The 23,564-nt window shown below is 46.6% G+C and overlaps 1 protein-coding gene across 1 annotated transcript in view; it reads right to left on the reverse strand.

The window, feature by feature from the left end:
* The window catches only part of TFCP2L1 (transcription factor CP2 like 1), a 61,699-nt gene extending 56,549 nt beyond the window's left edge, over positions 1–5,150 (reverse strand). Inside the window, exons 1-2 of the mRNA XM_068968704.1 lie at positions 5,089–5,150; positions 1,591–1,742 (exon numbers count right to left, since the gene is read on the reverse strand). Coding sequence (XP_068824805.1) covers positions 1,591–1,742; positions 5,089–5,150 — 214 coding nt within the window. The remainder of the gene's footprint in view (positions 1–1,590; positions 1,743–5,088) is intronic.
* Between the last annotated feature and the right edge of the window lie 18,414 nt (positions 5,151–23,564).

The following is a 23,564-nucleotide window of genomic DNA, read 5'->3' on the forward strand; positions in this document are numbered from 1 at the left end:
GATTAAAGAAAGGAGGGGAGGAGTTGAGGGGAGGTACGGGAAACAATGGAGGCCTTACAGATAGAGTGGGAAGCAGTGGGAGAGGTGGGCACACCAGACCAGCAGCAGGCCCAGCAGGGCCTCAGACCCCATGACAGGCCAGGAACAAGAACCACCCCAGACCCCTGCGCTCTGTAAACATCACCCAGCTTCTTCATGTGACACTTAGGCAAGAGAGCAGAGGCCCAGGGGAGGACAGTCGCTGCTTGAAGGTACATAAGTTGGTAGCATCTGACCTTCCATGAAAAAGAAAGGAAAATGGCCAAAGCCATTCCACAAACAAGCACAGACACACAGAGGTATTCTTCCACCAGCCAGGACACCTGCCATCAGGGGTCACCAGCCTCAGCAGATGGAACATAGATCTCAGGGCCTGAGCCGGGTGCCCAAGAGCTGCCTGAGCCTGGGCTGGGGACCCACTGAGGCCACTGAGCCACTCACAGGGATAAGCATGCCCATCCCCTGGCCACATCCAGAGGCAGACACAGAGCCACCTGCTAATTCTGAGCTTGTTCCTGGCCCAGAAGCAGGCAGGTTGAGCTGTCAGAGGTAAGCCTGATGGCAGGCTGGTCTTCCATCCCGGCCTCACCCCGTCTGGACTTCCGTTCCCCAAATCAGGGAGTCAAAGTTCTACAGAAAGGAAGCTGCCCATGTAGGATAAATTGTAACCACACTGCTGCCCCTGCCACCACCTCCCTCCAGAAAGCACTGCATCCCCCAGCTCCTGGGCTCTTCCCATTCCAGACAGAGGGGCAATGATTCCACTGGATGCCAGGGTCTCTGAGGTGATCCAGGGAGGAAGGACAATCAACGCAGACACATAACCACACAAAAACCACAGAAAGGTCATCGGTTAGGCCACAGGTCCATGTGTCCTGATAAAGAACATCAGAAATGGAAACTGCACTTCACACACCTTAACTCTCTCAAATGTCACAAATTAACACTTCTCATTTTGCACGTGAACACACTGAGGCTCCGAGGGGAAGTCACAGAGCTGGGAAGGGCTGGGATCTGAATGCAAAGTCCAAACCCCATGCCATTTCTCCCAGGACATGATGAGCACGCTCGTCCCCATTGCTACAAAGGGCTCCTGCCTGGTACATGTGGAATCCAGCCTCCAGGATGGGCCTTCCCATCACTGATAGGTGCAGTTCCAGAAAGGGCAGCTGACCCCATACATCAAAGGTGTTCAATCTATGTCCAGGAAAGGGCACCAGGTGTGGCCCCAGCAAATAGCAAGTATAACTATGGCCGCCATTCACCGAGCATCATCTGCTCCCTGGAGGGCCCACATGAGGAATGTGAAACATTGTTTGGCCTGAGTGAGACACAGCTGATGTGTCCACTTTGGGGGAAGAAAACACTGAGGCTAGGAAGTCTCACAGCTAGGAAACAGATGCCATCTGACACCAGAAACCCCTTCCCAAACCCCATCTCTCCCACCCTGATGAGGAAACAGGCCCAAATGAGTCATTCAGGTCAACTCCCCACTGCTGGGTGGTACCCTCAGCCCCCAGGCTCCACCCTGGCCCGGCGCTCCAGCACTACCTTGGTTGAGGTAGGTCAAAGTCTCTTCGTGCAGCTTCACAGCTGGGGATGTGGCAGCACACAGCACATACTGCAGGGGTGGCAGGCGGGCCTCGTTCTCAGGGGACAGTTGGGGCTCCTCTTGCTTGAAGATGGGCAGAGCGAGGACGTCGCTGCAACACACAGGAGGGAGGGGTCAGGAGCAGGGCCCCCGGAGCCAATGTGCAAAGGCAGGACTAAGCGGCCAACCTCAGGCAGCATCAATGGCAATACAGCCCAGCCTAGCGCAGGTAGCAGGTTCAGCTTCCTACACGACATCACAAATACTCTAAAATGCTTCCCAATGGAGGAGACCAATCCTACTTTCATTCTGTGACCTTTGAGAGATTATTCAGATGTCACGTGGTTTCCATCCACAAGTGTCTGGCTTTTATATCAAGAACTCGAATGAAATATTTTATTTTTTAAATAAACTCTTCTAGCTATTGGTCACATCTCAGACCAAGACAATCCTGTCCTCTAGGCTCTGTAAACCATGCAAATACAGAAACTGTCTACTTCACTCATAAAAACTGAGACATACTTCCACACTTCTAAAAAGAAAGGACAGCTGGCCCATAAACCCTATTTTAAGGGTCATGTTAATATCTCTGAACTGCAAAATAAGAACAACCATGGTTTCAATTCAGTATTCTCATCCAAATGGAAAATACTGAGATGCTCAAAGATTCTTTTCCTCCACCTCTAAACAAAAATTCCCATCAGATCCAAAAATTCAGCTTCACATCAGTCTAGGACTGGAGAACTTATTTCTAGATGTGCTTTTTTAAGTGCATCCCCAAGGAAAAACAAAATCTTTGAGAACATGAATGACTTGCAAGCAAGAGGGACTTGGTTAAGCTCTCAGGATTATGAAGAGATTATAGCATAGACACTGGCGCCAAAAAAAAGGTCCTGTGCCCTTATCTTGATAAGCCTCCACCCTCCGAGTGTCCAGGGTGCTGAATCAGATTCACTGACCCCACTTCACTATGTAAACAGCAGAGTCACTGATACAATCTATTCCTCATACAACACCATACACAAGTATCTAAAACACAAGCCAGGCACATACCCCAGCATGTCAGACCAACTTTCAGAAGGAAAAGTCCAGCTGTGGCTCACCTAGAAACCTTCCGTATGGAGGGCCACCCCTGCCACCACCCACTGCCCTGGGTCCCCCACCTCATGCTTTCCCTTGTCCAGATTGAGGCACATGCCCAGTCTAAGTGGTTATCCAGGAATGGGGGAGAAGCAAAGAGATCTGATTCCCGGGGGATTGCAAAATTTCATGTTTCCCCAGACCATGTTAAGTTAATAATCCATGGGCTGCTGCCTTTAAATTAAAAAAAAAAAAAAAGGCGGGGGTAGCCAGGGTTGGGGGAAGAGCCATCACTCAACAGTATCTTATTTCAATCCTGGTATCCTTTGCTGAGGAATAAAAGTCACCAGAACATCAGACAGAAGTAGGGAAGAAAGGAGTACAGACCACTACCCCAAGGAGGTCAGACAACTTGAAGAAATGCTGCACAGTGATGAGATGACCAAAATTAAATGCACAAACCAAGCAAAAGAGTAAGATGTTCTTCACTCTAGGGGGACCAAGGCATGTTCATGGACCCTCCCCATTGCATCCATCAAGGTCAACTTCTCCAAGTGTGAAAGTCCTGGCTTCCAAGAAGTAACATAAAAAAAGAGAGTGTGGACCAAATGAGTCTTTATCCATGTTCCCCATATGACCCCAGAAACCCACATGGCCTTATAGCACCTTTTACCCCAATTCCCAACCACCTCACCAGGATGAATGCAATACCAAACTCTTAAAGTAGGGCACCTCTAGTTCAAGAGGAGAATTATTCCCTAAAGGGATGACATTCTCGGTGTCCAGGAAGTTTTACATACACTCACTTCTTCACTCAGGGTCACCTTCAAAGTCATTTATAAGGTATGGTAACAAACTGAATCGCTACAAACTAAAACTGAGGCAAAATTACAACTAAAATTGCATCCTGCGATACAATAAAAATGTATTCCATTGTAGCATTTCGGGTAAGTGAATAGACACAATCTTCTGCCAGAGATTAACATCTGCCCAGTAAGGAATTCGCTGGAGGTACAGTGGTTAAGACTCCTGGCTTCCACTGCAGGGGACTCGAGTTCAATCCCTGGTCAGTGAACTAAAATTCCATATACCACACAATGCAGGGGGGGGGGGGGAAATCTGCCTGGTGGGCTTAACACCTCCCAGAGGAGCCTGCCTCTGGTGGATCACCACGGTCTGCTGTGGGACATAAGTCCTTAATTAAAACCCTAGGCTTATGTCATCTCCTACCTCTCTTGCCCATGAATAAAACACAGAAGACATACAACTTATTCCCAACCATTCCTTTGCCTGGTGGAATTGGGCTGTCTTCAGAGAAGACTACTGGACAAATATCTATCAAAGCTAGGATTTCCACATCACCTATACTGTTAAATCTGAGTTGGAACTTTTGGGGGTCAAAAATAAAATAAAGCAGGCAGGACAGCTCTCTCTGTGAGGTGGTCTAGCCCACGGTTCACTTTCTCTGAGCTCACATCAAATGCCCTTTGGGTTAAATTAGGCACATTTCATAAACTGTGACTAGGATGGAAATAAAGACAGGCTAAAGCTGGTTCAGGCGAGTTCAGAAAGTGAAATGACTGCCCATTAGTACCCAGCCAGCTGCACAACAGGGAAAAACAATCCTCCAGGAACTGAAGCTAACGGGGGTGCCACTTCCTTCAAGGGAACGGGAGAGAGAACTTTGCAAAACAGGCAGGACTTACTTTTCCCTCTGAAGAGCACTAGTCAAATCCCTGCAGAAGAAGAAAGATTTCCATCAAGGGCAATCAACGTGCGGGCCTCGGACCCACATACCAAGACCACCTAGTGGGAGAGGGCACCCGGTCCCTCCCGAGCCCCCGCCCGCCCCCGCTGCAGGTCCGCTAGGCGGAACGCAGGGCCGCGCTCGCCGCTCGCTGGCCCCTCGGGCGGACCAAGGACACTGGAGAGGACGCGAGGCTCGGAGAGGGACCCGGGCGGCGAGGGGCAAAGAGCAGGGGACTAGACTTCCCGGGACAGCTCCAGACCGACGGCAGGAAGTTTCCTCTTCGACGCGAGCGGGGAGAGGAGAGACGCAGGGGTGGAAAGACCCCGGGGAGATTGAGACCCAGAGATGTGCGCTCCGCGCCCGCCCGGGGTCGTCGGGGGAGTAGCCCCGCGAGCACTAGGCTCTGGAAACCCGCCTCGCGCGCTGGCCCGCAACTCCGAGCATCGGGTCTCGCCAGGGTCCGTCTGTCTGTCCCAGGCGGGAGTCTGGGCAGATCTCCCTCAGTCCCCAAAGGGCACAGAGCAAGGAGGCGGCGAGGGCGCTCGGGATCCCCGGCCCGGCCGCTCCTTTCTCGGCCCGCGGACGTCAGGCGGCGCCCCGCCCGCGGACCCCGGCCCGGGCGCCTTACCGCAGGTAGCTGCCAGGATTGTGCTGGTTGTAGTGCTCGGGCTGCGTGTGCCAGAACAGCATGGCTGGGGCTCCGAGCCCGGCCCGACCCAGGCGCGCGGCGGACGGGACGCGGGGCGAGCCAACCTCCAGGCCACCTGCCAGCAGCGCTCCTCGCCGCGGCGGCCGCCCGCCCTGCGCATTTATGGACGGCTCGGGGGCGGGGCGTCACCCGGACCCGCCCCCAGGCCGCGCGGCCGCCTCACCTGGTGACCCGCGCCAGCGCGCCCTTCCCGGGAGCGAGCGCGCCTCCAGGGCGGCGACCGCGAGCGTGCCGCGAGGCGGGGATCGGGCCCGGCGCTGCCCCTATCCCGCCCTCGAGGGTGGGGCCCAGGTAGCCGTCCCCGCAGCCCTGGTGTCTTCCCTCTCCCAGAGCCTCACCGTGGGTGGGGTGAGGGGGCTGTGAGCTTGAGACCCCGACCCCGACACGCTGTCGCCTTAACTTGCTCTCGCTTTTTCACAGCACTCTCAGAAATCGTGTTTTGTTTTAATCTACACTTGAGTACTGATCTCTTTCCCAGTATAGGATAATCTCCAAGAGGACAAGGTTTGGACTCTCTAGCTCACTCTGTTATCCCTGCCTCCTGGAAAAGTGCTGGGGACATGGTGCTGCTGTGCTGTGCTTAGTCGCTCAGTCATGTCCGACTCTGCGACCCCACGGACTGTAGCCCGCCAGGGCAAGAATACTGGAGTGGGTTGTTATGCTGCCCTCCAGGGGAACTTCCCAACCCGGGAATCGAACCCAGGCCTCCCCCGTTGCAGGGGGATTCTTTATCATATGAGCCACCAGGGAAGCCCTGGACATAGTGAGTGCTCCATAAATATTTGCTGAGTAAATACGAAAAAGGAATGCCTCGAGTGAATAATCAGAGAAAGCTTCTTGGAGGAGGTGACATTGAGCTGAGGCCTTCTAAATAAATTCACAGGAAGCGCTTCTGTGAACATCCAGAGGGAAAGTGGTTCCAGGCAGGGGCAGCAGTAATTGGCAAAGCCCTGAGGCTGACCTACTTGGGCATGGCCTGGGGCTGGGTGACCCACAGGTGAACTCAGGAGGTGACGTGGGAGTGTGGGCGGGGCAGATCAAAGAGGGACTCCCAGGCCCTGGCAAAGAAGGAGCTGGGGTTTTAATCTAATTCGTGTTTTCAGCAGAGGAGTTGCGTGTCTGATTTGTTTTTGTAAAGACCAGTCCAGGAGGAGTGCAGACAGTGGGTCATAGGGGTGCAGCAGTTAGGAGGGAGTGGAGGTAAAAGCACCATGACCTACATCCAACGAGAGCCACACCCCCACTACCACTGCCTGGCACAGATGAGCTGCATATTCTCTCCCTGGGTGTTAACGGAATCAAATGATGTCCCTTGGAAACAGGGATCCAGAACTCCAGCTCCCCCAAGCATGGAGGTGACTCACATCCTCCCTCAGTCTGCTCTCCAGCTTCCCTCCTTCCCACCAAGGTGACAGCTGGCAGGCCACCCCCTCTGGGAAGCTCTTAGTGACCACCACCTCCCCACTGCTGTCCTGTCACTCAGATCTCCCTTCAAGGATGGATTTGCTGCACCAATCACAGGGAAAGCACAGCAGACAGTCCTCAGCACTCTGCCCCCGCCCCCAAGGACTCTGTTTTGTAGCGTCGCCTTGCCCAAGGTAGCTCCCCTGTTGGGGTGGCCCCAATGACCACCCAGACAAAAGTATCAAAGTCTGGCCATCTCCGCTAATGGGCTGTTGTAGCCTCAGGATTCCACGTGGGGTGACTCAGAGCTGTCAGGGGGCTTCCGTCACACACTCCTACTTCCTTTCCACCGCTTCCGTTCAGTTCAGTCACTCAGTCGTGTCCAACTCTTTGCGACCCCATGGTTTGCAGCACGCCAGGCCTCCCTGTCCATCACCAACTCCCGGAGTTCATTCAAACTCATGTCCATCGAGTCCGCGATGCCATCCAGCCATCTCATCCTCTGTCGTCCCCTTCTCCTCCTGCCCCCAATCCCTCCCAGCATCAGTCTTTTCCAGTGAGTCAACTCTTCGCATGAGGTGGCCAAAGTATTTGAGTTTCAGCCTCAGCATCAGTCCTTCCAATGAACACCCAGGACTGGTCTCCTTTAGGATGGACTGGCTGGATCTCCTTGCAGTCCAAGGGACTCTCAAGAGTCTTCTCCAACACCACAGTTCAAAAGCATCAATTCTTCGGCGCTCAGCTTTCTTCACAGTCCAACTCTCACATCCATACATGACCACTGAAAAAACCACAGCCTTAACTAGATGGACCTTCGTTGGCAAAATAATGTCTCTGCTTTTAAATATGCTATCTAGGTTGGTCATAACTTTCCTTCCAAGGAGTAAGCGTCTTTTTAATTTCATGGCTACAATCACCATCTGCAGTGATTTTGGAGCCCCAAAAAATGAAAGTGAAAGTGAAGTCGCTCAGTCATGTCCGACTCTTTGCAACCCCATGAACTGTAACCCACCAGGTTCCTCTGTCCATGGGATTTCCCAGGCAAGAATAGCGGAGTGGGTTGCCATTTCCTTCTCCAGGGGATTGTCCTGACCCAGGGATCGAACCTGGGTTTTCGGTATTGCGGGCAGATGCTTTACCGTCTGAGCAACCAGGGAATCCCCCCAAAATGAAGTCTAACACTGTTTCCACTGTTTCCCCATCTATTTCCCATGAAGTGATGAGACCAGATGCCATGATCTTCGTTTTCTGAATGTTGAGCTTTAAGCCAACTTTTTCACTCTTCTTCACTTCCATCAAGAGGCTTTTTAGTTCCTCTTCACTTTCTGCCATAAGGGTGGTGTCATCTGCATATCTGAGGTTATTGATATTTCTCCTGGCAATCTTGATTCCAGCTTGTGCTTCTTCCAGCCCAGCAGTTCTCATGATGTACTCTGCATATAAGTTAAATAAGCAGGGTGACAATATACAGCCTTGATGTACTCCTTTTCCTATTTGGAACTAGTCTTTTGTTCCATGTCCAGTTCTAACTGTTGCTTCCTGACCTGCATTCCACTCCTTACATAGTTGTTAATTTCAAGGGAACTTTCAAATAAGCATCCTGAACACAGCTCTGTCTGAGGGTCCGTGACAAGCCCAGTATTGATACGGGAGGCACTCTGAGGCGATATAGAAAGAGCTCTTTCCTGGGTTCCTTCACTGAGCAAATACCTCCAGAGTACCTGCCACGTGCCTCTGGGTGCTAGGTGCAAGTTTACATACTTTTTATTTTTTTAACTGGAGTATAGTTGATTTACATTGTTGTTAGTTTCAGGCATACAGCAAAGTGAGTCAGTTATACACATACCTGTATCTATGTACCTACTCTTTTTTTAGCTTCTTTTCCCATATAGGTCATTTTAGAATATTGAGTGGCGTTCCCTGTGCTATACAGTAGCACAGGTCCTTATTTGTTATCTATTTTATATATAGTAGTGTGTATATGTCAATCCCAATCTCCCAATCTTCCCCGCCCCCTGCTTACCCTCTGGTAACCATAAGGTTGTTCCCTATACCTGTGAATCTATTTCTGTTTTGCAAGTTCACTTGTACCATTTTTTTAGATTCCACATATAAGCAATATCATATGACATTTGTCTTTCTCTGTCTGACTTACTTCACTCAGTATGACGATCTCTAGGTCCATCCGCGTTGCTGCAAGTGGCATTATTTCACAAGCTTGCATTCTCACTGGAGAGGCAGGGGAGAGTGCTGGTAGTGAGCAGCAATCACAGTGCAGTGTGATCAGGAACATAGAGGGCGGCTACACTCCATGGGGATGCAAAGAATGGGACAGGACTGGGTAATTAACACACGCACAGGTGGGCCTTGCTCTCCACCAGGGCAGACTGACTCTCCCCTGGGTGGTCCAGAGCTCCTGAAGAGTGGGAGTGAATACCAGGGAGGATTTTGGAGCTCAGGGAAAGTCTCCCAGGTAAAGTGATGTCTCCTCATGGATGGGTTTGGGGAAGTTAGGCCCATCTGTGAAGTCAGGGCTGGAGGAGAGTCTCCAGCTGAGCACACAGCCTGTGCAAAAGCCCAGAGAAAGAACACCAAACATGGGAAGAAGATCACGATGGCTCAGACCTGACTTTCCCACCTGGCTTTTTCAGGATGTGTGTCCCTGGGTGGGGTAAATAGACCCATGCTGCCTCTCATATTGAAATGGTCCTAGGACTTGCTTTGATCACAGAACATAGGTTTTCCAGGACCAGCTGACCCTAACAGGCCAGGCAGCTTCTGCCTCCATTCTTTCAGAGCTCTGGACCACCCAGGGGAGAGTTATGCCCTGTTGGAGAGCAAGGCCCACCCGTGTGTTCGTCACTTAGTCCTGTCCCATTCTTTGCAACCCCATGGACTGTGGCCTGCCAGGCTCCTCTACCCATGGAATTCTCCAGGCAAGAATACTGGAGTGGGTAGCCATTCCCATCTCCAGGGCATCTTTCTGACCCAGGGATCAAATTTGGGTCTCCTGTATTACAGGCAGAACCTTTACCATCTGAACCACCAGGGAAGCCCAAGGGCCCACCTGAGCCCCAGCCATTTCAGCCACCAGCAGGGGCTGTCTTGGCTGAGCCAGTGGATATGCTCCAGCAGATGCCACGTGAAACAGAAATGAGCCATCCACTGTACCCTGCCCGGAATGCCTAGAAGAAAACACATGGATAGAGCTTTAATCCACAAAGAGGCAGCATGGTTTGTCTCATACCAACGGAGAGATGATGTACTGGGCCCTTTGATGTTCAGCCTTGCCATTGGTGAGTAGGAGTAATCAGGCTTAGTTTCAAGGTGGTGATGAGACTTAGGATCAGTAAGCATAGCCTCTCAGGAATGACCAGCACTCTCAGTCCCTTTAGGGGACTGCATACCTTCACTCCATTCCTAGAGTTTGACTCTTGTTTTTCTTTTTTTTTCTTTTTGGCTACACAGTGCAGTTTGCAGGATCTTAGTTTCCCAAGGGTTTGAACCCAGACCCTGGCACCACTGGACTGACAGGGAATTCCCAGATTTTTATTCTCTTGAGAGTAGGATTGGCAGTGCCTTGAGGACTACATCTGAGTCATGCTGTGAGAAGTAGGATGCCCACCCCTGCCTGTGGGTTGTCGGTGTTGCAGGGCTCAATTAGGCCCAGCCTGGACCTGGGGGCTCCCAGACTAGTGTGTAGAAGACAGATGTGCAGGCGATGGCCTATTGGTCCCTCTTTTCATTTTGTAAACATCCACAATTCACTAATGATGGACTATTGACCTTTACTCTGTGCCACGCCTGGTGCCATTCCCTGGAATTTGGGATAAGTAGGCTTATCACCCCATCTCACAGATGAGGAAACTGAGGCTCAGGAAGCTGAATGCCACGGCTGGGTTTTGAGGTCAGAGCTGAGAATTCTTGCTCTTTGGGTACCATCAGTTCCTGTCCCGAGGCCTTGTGTTTCTTCACAGGAGTCTAGGCAAGCATGCTGTGACCAGAGGTGTGTCTGCTCCCAAGCAGCTGCCCAGGGCCCTATGGAGCTCATGGGCAGGGATATTCTCCTGGGGTGATCCTCCTCCATGGGCCCTGTTATGCCCACATGCTTGGGGACAGCGGGTTGCAAATACAGAGGGGGCAGTGCCCTTCAGGTGGAGGCTGGCCCGCCCTCACTGCTGTGCACACTGCCCAGGCAGGGGAATGGGATGGGCCCAGAGCTGGCAGGAGGGAGCCCGCCTGCACCTGGTCTCTGGCCTGCCAGGCCCTCCTGACAGTACCTTGAACCCTGACTCCCACTGAGGGGCAGAGCCCCAGGCAGGGAACAGGGAGAAAGCTCTCATCTGCTGAGCACTGACTCTTCGCAGGCATTAATTTCATGAACACACTGTCTCCACTACAACCCTTGCAAGGTTCACTGTGATTACTCCAGGAGGGGAAATCGAGACTCCAAACATTGGCACGACCTGTCCAAGGCAAGGTGGCTGGGATTCCAGATTTGAATCCAAGCCTCCTGACTCTGGACCTCTGGACTCAGCGCCCTATTCTGGTTCTGGCCTTCAGCCCCTGGCTGAAGTCAGGGCATGGGTGGGGCAGCTGTGCCCAGGGTTGTGGCCCAACACACCCAGTGTGTGCCCAACATCTGACATCTGGGGGAGGCTGGGATCTCTGAGGCCCTTGGGAGCTGACAGCCTTTGTGGGGTGGCAGCAATCTTCCATGAGTCTGTGCCCCCACCAGGCTCTGGACTCACCTAGGCAGGGGCCACAGCCTCCTTGGGAATGTGTCCCCTGCACATGGCATGGGATCATTACACAAAGGCTACTTAGTAGCTGCTCATCTGAGTTAACTGATGTGAACCGACATGAAACCTGGAGGGACTTCCCTGATGGTCCAGTGGTTAAGTCTCCATGCTCCCACTCCTGGGACCCCAGTTCCATCCTTGGTCTGGGAATTAAGATCCTCCAAGTTGCACAGCACAGACAAAAATCAAATAAACATAGGAGACGCTTCCAACAGGAGAATCACCAGTATAGTCGATTATGCAATTAACTAATCTTCTAGAAATAACATAAAATTGTGCACAGCATTCCAAAGGGTCAGCCCCCTCCCCTCTGCCCCATCCTCATCAGTGTGACTCCCGGGGGCTCTTCCCCAGCTGTGGTGCCCATGGGAACACGTGTCTGCAGAAGGCACAGTAGGGGTGCCAGAACTGTACAGAGATCTTAGAGCTGGGTAACCCAGGTGGGTTTTCTGGGGGAGGAGAGGAGGGCTAATTTGAGCTGGGTCTCAAGGGAGGTAGGATTTCTTTAAGTGAAAGAAAACAGCAGGGGGTTCTCAGGCATAAGGAAGAGCACCTGCAAAGCTGCAGAGCAAGGAGTGTGGTTCTTTAGGGGGACAATAAAGCAAGAGCCACAGGCTAGCCCCTGGTGTAGGAAGGGGCCAGGTGACCCCTGAATTCTGGGGAGTGGAGTGGCTGTGTTGCGTTCAGTAAGTCACTTAACCTCTCTGCTGCAGAGTTACAATGAATGTTTACTGAAGAGTGTTCTTTGAATCAGCAGCTTTCCAGGTGGGGGTTAGGGGGAAGGAGTGGGTAGAGGGGTGAGTTAGGCTGTGAGTCCTCTGTGGATCCTATTTGAGCTGGGGGGCTGAAATGTATACTCACACTGATCAGTCATGGAGACACAGGTTGCTGCTGGGGATGGGAAGGGACTTGGGGAAAGTGATTCAGAGGGTGGCCAGTCCCGGAGAGGGATCCTGTCAGTGCTGCCAGTGCCTTGGCCTGGGAGAGGACACCTTGGCTGGACATGACTGCATCCGCCATGCTCTTAGAGCTGAGACTTCATTTATAGATGAACATGCTGCTTGCCTCTTGGAACCGTTGGTAGGACTCAGGGAGACAAGGATGCAGAACCTCATCTCCCGGCTTCCTAAACACACTCAGCTGTTCAGTTGCAGATCACCAATCTGGGTGTTCACTACTTCTTGAATGTTCCAAAGTGTGCAGTGAGTCCAAAACTCCATGTCCTTGGATTTGGGTATCTGCAGGGATCCTGAAACAAAGCCTCTGGAGATGTTGAGAAACGACTGCATTGAGTTAAATACACTTTATTATCAAAATTAATTTCACCTGTTTCTTTTTACTTTTTAAAAATGTGACTACTATTAGAAATTTTAAATTTAAATATATGGCTTGCATTATATTCCTCTTGGACAGACTAGGCTGATCCAGAGTAGTGGCTCCCAACCCAAGATGACGACCCCCCCCCCCCCCCCCCCCCCGTGGACACATGGCAATCTCTAGAGACATTTTTGGTCGTCACAACTCAGGGGGTGGGGTCGCTTCTAGTGAGTAGAGGCCAAGGATGCTGGTGAACATCTTACAATGTACAGGACAGGCCGCCGCAACAAAGAGTTATCTGATACAAAATGTCAGCTGGGCTCAGGCTGTGAAACTGTTCTAGAGATAGTTAGTGCCTTACATTCCGCAGTGTCAAGAACCTAGCCTTCTTGTACCTTGTTTCTCTGTCACGTGCACCTTGCATTTGCGAGGTCACAGCATAGTCTAAAATGGCTGCTGGAGCTCCAGCCATTTTGACAGCACTCCTGCCAACCAGAAAGAGGTACAGAAAAGGGAACTCCTTCTTTCTTCAAGGAAGATGTTCACATCTCTTCTTCTTACTTACAGTGATTGGAACCTAATTATCTGGCCTCACCTTGCTGTATGGGAAACTGGGAAATATAGTTCTTAAGGTGTGGGCCAGGCCCAGCTAAAACTCAGGGGTTTCTTACCAAGGAAGATAGGAGAATGGATTTCAGGGGGAGATTGGTATCTGTCTTACCTTGACAGGGGCACTAGGCAAGAAATATTATTCCCATTTTACAGATGAAGAAACAGAGGCACATGGGTGAGGGACTTGCCAAGACACAGTGTGGAGGCAGCCTGCAGCATGAGCTGAGGTCTGACTTCCCATGTCTCTTTATCACACTTTGCTTCCCTTTTGTCCTTGGAATCCCACCAGCCAGTTACACATGTTGTTGTCTCCTTCATATGGTGCCAGATCCTCTATCAAGACCTTCAGTTCAGTTCAGTTCAGTCACTCAGTTGGGTCCGACTCTTTGCGACCCCATGAATCGCAGCACGCCAGGCCTCCCTGTCCATCACCAACTCCCGGAGTCCACTCAGACTCACGTCCATCGAGTCAGTGATGCCATCCAGCCATCTCATCCTCAGTTGTCCCCTTCTCCTTCTGCCTCCAATCCCTCCCAGCATCAGAGTCTTTTCCAATGAGTCAACTCTTCGCATGAGGTGGCCAAAGTACTGGAGTTTCAGCCTCAGCATCATTCCTTCCAAAGAACACCCAGGGCTGATCTCCTTCAGAATGGACTGGTTGGATCTCCTTGCAGTCCAAGGGACTCTCAAGAGTCTTCTCCAACACCACAGTTCAAAAGCATCAATTCTTCGGCGCTCAGCCTTCTTCACAGTCCAACTCTCACATCCATACATGACTACTGGAAAAACCATAGCCTTAACTAGATGGACCTCAGTCAGCAAAGTAATGTCTCTGCTTTTGAATATGCTATCTAGGTTGATCATAACTTTTCTTCCAAGGAGTAAGCGTCTTTTAATTTCATGGCTGCAGTCATCATCTGCAATGATTTTGGAGGATCTCAAAGATGCTCCTTCACATTCCCATAAAGTCTGGAGTTACTAGCAGCACATCTACCTTCCTGAGATCCGCCAAGATGGAAATGGCAGGCATTTTTTTTTTAAGTGAAAATGCACACAGCCCCTCTTCCAGAATGACTTTTTCCCCTATCTCAAGATGGTGTGTAAATGCTGCGGGGTGCTGTCCAGTCATTCCATTGAGGTCCAAACACCTGCCCTGCTCTTGCCCACCCCGGGGAATGCTGGCTACTGACATACAGCTGGGCACCTCTCTGGAACTTTTGCTCCACTGTCATGACCCCTTTCTTGGGACAGCCTACACCCAAGGTCTGGTCAATGTAGCATATAAAGGCCCAGGTCCTGTGCCCCAGCCAGGCTCTCCCAGGCTCAGAGCTGCCATGGGATTGGCTGAAGCCTTCCTTGCATCTGCCTTGCAGTTCAACCCTCCCCTCTCTGCACTTCATTTACACATACACTGACATCTATGCTAACAGCATTCCCCATAAAACTTCCTATACCTGATCACCTCAGAGTCTGCTCCAGGGAGGGCCTGTCCAAGGATGGCAGGTGGGAAATGCACAGGGAAGAGGGGAAGATGGCAAAACCCTCAGCTCTACCATTCACCAGGGGCTTCTCTGAGTCTCACTGTCCTCATCCCGTCCCTGTCATCCATTAGCATATTCATTCATTCTATTCATTTAATGAGTATTTGTTGAGTTCTACTACGGGTTCGGTAACCACACAGATAGCCTTCATCCTCACACAGCTGAAGGTTTGGTACAGGGAGATAAGTGTGCAAGTGAACATGCAGTCCCATGGTGGAGTGTGGAACTGTGAGGAAGCAAAGACGCAGTGGGCATGGAAGGGCTCCATAACCTGCCAAGCCCTAGGAAGAAGCAGGATTCCTCACCCTGGGGCTGATCCTTAGCTTTCTGCTTCCACCTGCAGGAGCATGGTGTTCCTAGGAAGGCATGCTTCCTTTCCAGGCCTTGGGTATACTTAGAAGGCATTTCTGGTCCATTGGCCAGAACACACACTCTGCCCTGTGTGGCCTGAGGAGTCCCGAGAGTTGACCCAGTGGAACCAGGCACACTGCCCACAGGTCCAGGGCCCCATGTTCACTAGCACGTGCCCCACTCCTCCTGGGCTGCCCCTGGTGGTCAGGAGTGAGGAACAGTTCCTCACTGTTCTGTTCACCAACACAGACTTTGCCCTGGTTGCCTAGAGTCTTTTGACCCCTTCCCCATGCTCGACAGAATATTTCACTGAATCTAAGATGTCATCAGTGTAAGGTATTCCATTGTTTTATGAACCAAGAAGAGAAAACACTGGGAATTAAACTTGATACAATGTTTTCTTATCACTTAGAATTTGCATTTGGTTCTTCTTGAAAGATCTTTTCTTTCCTGAGGTGTCTATCTCTCTTGTGCACACATAAAAATGGAGAACATAAGTAAGGGAGGTCATTTAACTTATTTCTAGATGTTCTCTATGTTTTTAGGTATGGATCTTCTGGATCCTGTTTTAATGAAGAGATGTTTCTTGTAGGTTCTGCATCCTGCGTTCAGGGGTGGAGCATTGATGGTGCAGCATTTGGGAGCACTGTTTATCCCTTTTTTAAAAAAATTATTTTGAGGTATAGTTGATTTACAATGTTGTATTAATTTCTGGTGTACACAAAGTGATTAATTTATATGCTTTTTTTCATATTCTTTTCCATTATGGTTTATCGCAGGATATTGAATATAGTTCCCTGTGCTCTACAGTAGGAACTTGCTGTTTATCCATTCTGTGTATAATAGTTTGCATCTGAAGTGAAGTGAAGTCGCTCCGTCGTGTCCGACTCTTTGCGACCCCGTGGACTGTAGCCTATCAGGCTCCTCCGTCCATGGGATTTTCCAGGCAAGAGTGATGGAGTGGGTTGCCATTTCCTTCTCCAGGGGATCTTCCCGACCCAGGAATCGAACCCGGGTCTCCTGCATTGCGGGCAGACGCTTTACTGTCTGAGCCACCAGAGTTTGCATCTGCTAATCCAAAACTCCCAACCCATCCCTCCCTATACCCCTCCCCCTTGGCCACCACAAGTCTGTTCTCTATGTCTGTGAGTCTGTTTCTGTTTTGTAAATAAGTTCATTTATGTCATTTTTTTAGATTCCACATACAAGTGATATCATATGATATTTGTTTTTGTCTGACTTAATTCACTTAATGATAAATCTCTAGGTCCATCCATTCTGCTGCACATGGTATTATTTCGTTTCTTTTTATGACTGAGTAGTGTTCCATTGTATATGTGCACCACATCTTCTGTATCCATTCATCTGTCTGTGGTCATTTGTGTTGTTTCCGTGTCTTGGCTATTGTGAATAGTCCTGCAGTGAACACTGGGATGCATATATCTTTTTAAATTAGTTTTGTCTGAACATCAGGAGTGGGATTGCAGGATCATATGGCATCATCTGCACCTTTTTGATAAAGATACTTTCACAACATTATACTATAAGGAAGTACTAACATGTATGTACAATGTGAACTCATCACAAAACTGCCAAATGGCCAAGAGCTATCACCAACAGTCAGAAGCATCCTGATGAAAATGTGAAGAAAAAAAAATAACCCACATGTCTTAAAATCAATGGTATATGCTGGTTTATTACAACTGTGAATCCCACATTCTTAAGGTCAAATTTTTACATTTCCCAGCCCCCCTTGCAGATCTATGACCTAGTTTCCACCAATAAGATGCACTCATCAAGGCTCTGATCTAGAAGTGATATGAAGAAATAGGCTAGATAGAGGTCACCATTTTGCTGGTGTGGGTGGCAGAAAAAGTGTTTCTGAGATTAATCAAACCGGTGAAGCAGGACTGTTTTGGGGAGCATTGCCTAGACTTGCTTCTTCAGTATTTCTAACAGTTCTGCAGGAACAAAATTTTGTTCTGCCCCCAACTAGTTAGAATTACCCATCCAAGATCTCTTCTTTCCTTCTTCTTTGTTAAGACAAAGAAGAAGCAGAAACTCTGATCTTGGGGCCTAGCAATCTGTGCCCAAGTGAAAACCTACATTTCCCAGGCTGTTATTTGTGGTTAACGGAGAAATAACCACATGACTAAATTCTGACCAATGAGATGTGAGTAGAAGTTGGTAGGTGGAACTTTTGGGGAAATTTCTTAAAAGGTGAACTGAATTCAGTGTGTTCCACAAAGTCATGATCCTAAGATAGGGTGATGTGGGTCAGCTCCCTGAAACTAAAGTTCCATCTTATTAATGTTATTGTAATCATAGATCATGTATTTAAGGGAAGTCTCTTCAAAAACAAAATTACACCCTGAAATGCATATTTGGAATTATGATAAAGCAAGAAAGATATAAAACCTTATCATTTTCCCATGATCTGTTGATTACCCCTTGACCGTGGAGAATGATTTGGTTCTGCACACACATTTGTATTTAGTGTCTGGACCCCAGTCAGCTGCAGAAGAAATCGCTGGGTACAAATTGGCAAAGTGCTTCTGTACATAATATTCATGCAGGAAATATTTGACAAGCTAGACTCTGAGTTTATTGCCTTGCCTTTTTGCTGGTATATTTTGAATTCCCTGGCCCCTGATTTAGGCTTTATTTTGTATTTGCAAGATTTGTTTTTGAATCATTATGAATGTCCTTAATTAGGGGGGGGTGATGGATGTGTGAATTATCTTGATCTTGGTACATTCCATAGTGTATTTGTGCCAAATCATCACATGGTACACTTTAAATATATAAAATTATATTTCTCAATTATTCCTCAATAATTTCAAAGTTGGGGAAAATTAATGTACATCTTATGGAAAACTCATATTTACAACTTAACAAATGCTATTTTTCCATCTTGTTTGCATTGCACCCCTTTTCATACCCTCAGAAGTTGATTTTAATTCCAGGTGGTCCTATAACTTAGTGTTTTCAACAGAAATAAGTCCTGCTGATGAAGCTTTAAGTTGTTATTATAAGTTTCTTTACAGATTAAGTGTTCCTTCTTTTAACATTTGTATCAGTGTGTCACTACTTACTCCACACAGTAGCATTCTTCAACATTATATTCTGTCGAACATAGTAGAGAAATCTGAATATCCTCTTTCTCACCTAAAAAAAAAAGTGCTTAAACATTTTATATGGCAAAGAAACCTGGGGGAGAGCTGTATCAGTTGACTGATATCTTTTACCCTTGCCTTTGCCTGCTCCTGGCTGTCTTGAAGGCAGCTGTGAAGGCTGGAGCTCAGGCAGCCGTCTTATGAAGGGTAAACACCCATTCTAACACTGAGCAGAAGTACAAAAGGAATTGTAACCCTTGAAGACATCATAAAGACATTATTTCAGCCCTGAATTGCCCACCAGATCTTAATTGATATTAATTGGTCCTTATTTGGTACTCGGGGCTGCAATTACAAATCTAAAAACTTTAAATTGGCTGAATGGAGAGGGTTGTGTTTGAGGCTATAAAAGTAAAGACGTGACAGGCTAGAAAGTTGTTGCCTTTAGACATGTGGTAGTGAAACATTTGTCAAGTTGCCACCTGTGGTCTTTTAGAAGCTGGATTCTGTGCCAGCCAAGTCTATAGGTTAGTGCACATAGTGGAAAGGGGGCATTGGCATGTGTTGACTCAGCTCATTTCAGCTGCTTTGAGTCAAGTCCAATAAGAAAAGGAAAATGCAGATGAGAGCCAACTGGTGAAGAAAATACCAGTCTACCTACAGTCTGAATCCTAAGCTGTTTGAGGGCACTGGTTCGAAGTCTTGCAGAGTTTGAGAATTCTGCTGCTCCCACCATGCTGGGCAATGAATGTAAAGAAACAGTCTTAGCCAGAGATTTTTTAAAAATGGGCTTTCATCCTTTTCACTCTAGTGAGACTTTTCTGCCAGATGAAGGGGGCAAACTCACCAGAAAGATTGGATTAAGGATGTGATTAAGGGTGTTGCCTTTCCTATTGTTTCAAATGGCATCAAGGCAGGCACAGAGGGGGATGGGCCCAGGTGGATGGGCAAAAAGGGTGGGCCAAGGGGATTTTGGGTAGACAGAGCATAGAGGTCTGCAGTTACAGGGCTCAATGTTTGCAGACCAAAAAAAGTCATCACAGAATAATTGTCATGGGATTAGTGTCCAGAATATATTAAGAATTTCCGTAAATTAGTGAGAACAAGATAAACCATTCAGTTGAATAAGGGCCAAAATAATCGAAGAGAAATTGCCTAGAATAGAAAACACAGATGGCCCTAAGCATATAAAACATTGTTCAACCTAACTAGTAGTCAGGAAAATACAAATTTAGGCCATGAGATAAAATTTCACAGCCTGGCAAAAATTTTAAGGTACAAAATACCAAGTGCTGGTCATCTGTACAACAATGCTGAGGATGGCGTAAATTGGCAAGCCACTGTAGAAAATATTAAATGTGCACATCCCAAGCCCTAGCAATTTTACCCCTGAGTATACTCCCTGGAGAAAGTCTTGAACTTGTGCATCAGGGGTCAGAGTAGATGTGTTCATTTTTTAAAAAGTAGCAGTGGACTTGCCTAGTGGTCCAGTGGTTAAGGATCCACCTGCCAATGCAGAGGACGCAGGTTCAATCCCTGGTCCAGGAAGATTCCACATGCCTTGGGATCTTCGAACCACAACTACTGAACCCATGCACTCTAGAGCACGTGCTCCACAACAAGAGAAGCCACCACAACATGAAGCTGGCTCGCCCCAACTAGAGAAAGCCCATACATAGTAAAGAAGATCCAGCACAGTCAAAAAATAAGTGAATAAATATGTTTTTAAAAAAAGAACAAAAAATAATACAAGCAATAGCCATCTTTGACTGTAGAATAGATAATTTTTGGTTAAGCAAATTTAACACAGAAACACAGCAGTGAAAATGAAATAAAAACCCAGTCACACACATCAACATGGTTAAACCTCAGAAGCATAATGTTAAAAGGAAAAACTCAAGTTGCAAAATAATTGTTTTCTACTTATAAAAATATAAAAACAGGCAAACTAAATAATACATTGTAAGGAGATATAGAACTATGTAAAAAAATTAATATTGTAAGTGCCAGTGGAGGGAAATGGGTGGTGGTTTTAGTTTTTAAATGTCAATATATTGTATATGCACTCTTTTATGAATGATACACATATAAAAACAAAGCAAAAACTTTACAATAGAAGAACAAAACAAAAAGTTGTGGGGAGGCAAATTATTGAACTATGATTACTCACACAGATTTGACCAAGACAACTCTAAGATAACACTTGGAGTCTTCAAAATCCCACTTTCAATAATGAGTGGAGCAACTAGACAAGAAGTAAACAAGGAAACAAAGGACCTGAACATTATTTTAGGTGAATGGGACCTAATAGACTTACATAGAACATCCACCCAACAACAGCACAATACACAATTTTCTCAGGTACACACAAAATATTCTCCAAGATGGACAATTTGTTAAGCCACAGAGCAAGTCTTAATAAATTTAAAAAGTTGAAGGCATAAAAAGCATTATTTTTTATAATAATGGGATGAAACCGTAAAGCAACAGAAGGAAAGCCATCAAATTCACAAATATGTGAAATTAAACAACACATTTTTTTTAAACAACTAATAGGTGAAGAAAAAAATCAAAAAGAAAATTAGAAAGTATCTAGAGGCAAAAATGAAAACATGACATATCAAAACTTATAGGATGCAGCAAAGCAGTGTTAAGAGAGATTCTGTTGCTTACATTTTAAAAAAGAAGGATCTCAACACAGCAACTTAAATTTACACCTCAAGGAACCAGAAACAGAACAAAATAAATCTAAAGCAGAAAGCAGTCAGAAGGAAGGAAATACTAAAGATTAGAGAAGAGATAAAATAGAGAATAGGAAAACAATCAAGAGAGTCTGTGAGACCAAGAGTTTCATTCTTCAAAAGGATCAACAAATTTGGCAAAACTTTAGCTAGACTGACAAAAAGAGAGAAAAGAGTCAAGTAGCTAAGATCAGAAATGAAAGAGGAGACATTACTACCAATTTTACAGAAATAAAAAAGTTTACAAGAGAGTACAATGAACAATTGTATACCCTGCCCCCAAATGAATGGACAAATATGAAATGGACAAATCTCTAGAAACATGCAACCAACAAGAATGAATCATGAAGAAATAGAAAATCTGAACAGACCTATAACTTATAAGGAGATTGAATCAAACATCAAACACCTCCCAACAAAGAAAACCATAAGACCAGATGCTGTCGCTGGTGAGCACCACCGAACATGTAGAAAAGAACTGGCATCAGTCCCTCTTATATTCTTTCAAAAGACTAAAGAAGGAAAAGTTCCTAACTCACTCTATGAAGCCAGCATTACCATGACACCAAAGCCAGGCAAAGACATTATAAGAGAAAAACAGACCAATATCCTGTGTGAATATTGAGGTAAAAATCCCCAAAAAACACTGGCAAACCAAATTCAACAGCTGTTAAAGGAAATGTTCACCATGACCACATGAGATTTATTCCTGGAATGCAAGGATGGTTCAACATATGAAGATTAATCACTGGTATACTCCCCATTAACAGAACGAAGGACAAAAACTGCACAGTTATCTCGTTTGACACAGAATTGCATTTGATTAAATTCAAACACTCTCTAATGACCAAAATACTCAGAATAGGAGGAAACTACCTCAACATATGGAAAATTCACAGCTAACTTCACACTCAATGCTGAAAGGTTGAAAGCTTTTCCTCTAAGATGTGGAACAAGTGAAGAATGATTACTTTCACTAATTCTGTTCCACATTGTACTAAAAGTCCTAGCCACAGCAGTTAAGCATCAACATGAAGTAAAAGGCATCAAAATGGGAAATGAATCAGTAAAAGTATATTCAGAAACTCAGTGATAAAATCTATGGCTACCCTCTCATCAAGAACAATGGGAGCCAAAGACAATGGAATGTCACCTTTAAAGTGCTGACAAAAATCCAGAATGTTTTATTCAGTAAAAATATTATTAAACAGTGATGGAAAAAAAAAAGAGATTTTTCACATAAACAAAAATTGAGATAATTCATTGCTACCAGATGTGCACTACATGATATGCAAACACCATCTTCCTACTGAAAAGGAGTAATATCAGAATTATTCACGAAGAAAAGAAGAGCACAATAAATAAAAAGGAAATATGTGGATAAATATAGTAGAATATTGTCCATCTTAGTCTTTAAAATCCATTTGATTGCCTAAAGCAAAAGTCATAACATAGTTTACGTGGGATTTATAACACAGGTAGGTGTATCATACGTGACAACTAGAATATAAAGCGTGGGCAAGGTACAGGCAGACCTCGTTTTACTGCTCTTCACTTTATTGTGCTTCTCTGATACTGAGATTTTTAATAGAATGAAGGTTTGTGGCGACCCTGCATCAAGCAAGCCTATCAGTGCCCTTCATCCAAGAGCGTTTGCTCACTTCATGTCTCTGTGTCACATGTTGATAATTCTCACAATAGTTTAAACTTTTTCATTATTATTATATTTGTTACCATGATCTCTGACCAGTGATCTTTGATGCTACTATTGCAAAAATACTATGATTCAGTGAAGCCGTAATAAAGTATTTTTAAATTAAGATGTATACATTAATTAAGGTGTGTACAGTATAGTGTAAACATAACTTTTATATGTACTGGGAAACCAAAAAATGTTTGTGACTCACTTTATTGCAATATTCACTTTATTGCAGTGGTCTGAAACCAAACCTGCAATATATTCAAAATATGCCCATAAATGTTTCTGTACAGTTTCAAGGTTCCTGAAGTTTACATGAAGCAGTATATTATTGACATTTGTTTCTGTGTAATTCCTTTGTGGTCAGAGGACATATCATGCATGATTTCAGTTCTGTTTTAAGGCTCAGCTTCTAGTTTATCATAGTGCAAACCCCTTGTTTTCCCCCTTAATCAGGAATTAAATAAGGATGTTCACTCTCAGAGCCTTCCTCAGTGATCAATGCAAAGAAATAGAGGAAAGCAATAGAATGGGAAAGACTAGAGATCTCTTCAAGAAAATCAGAGATACCAACAGAACATTTCATGCAAAAATGGGCACAATAAAGGATGGAAATTGTGTGGACTTAAAATAAGCAGAAGATATTAAGAAAAGGTGGTAAGAATACACAGAAGAACTATACAAAAAAGATCTTCATGACCCAGATTATCATGATGGTGTGATCACTCACCTAGAGCCAGATATCCTGGAATATGAAGTCAAGTGGGCCTTAGGAAGCATCACTACGATCAAAGCTAGTGGAGGTGATGGAA

Source organism: Capricornis sumatraensis, chromosome 3 (assembly GCF_032405125.1).
Source record: "Capricornis sumatraensis isolate serow.1 chromosome 3, serow.2, whole genome shotgun sequence".
In the NCBI taxonomy this organism is placed as follows: Eukaryota; Metazoa; Chordata; class Mammalia; order Artiodactyla; family Bovidae; genus Capricornis; species Capricornis sumatraensis.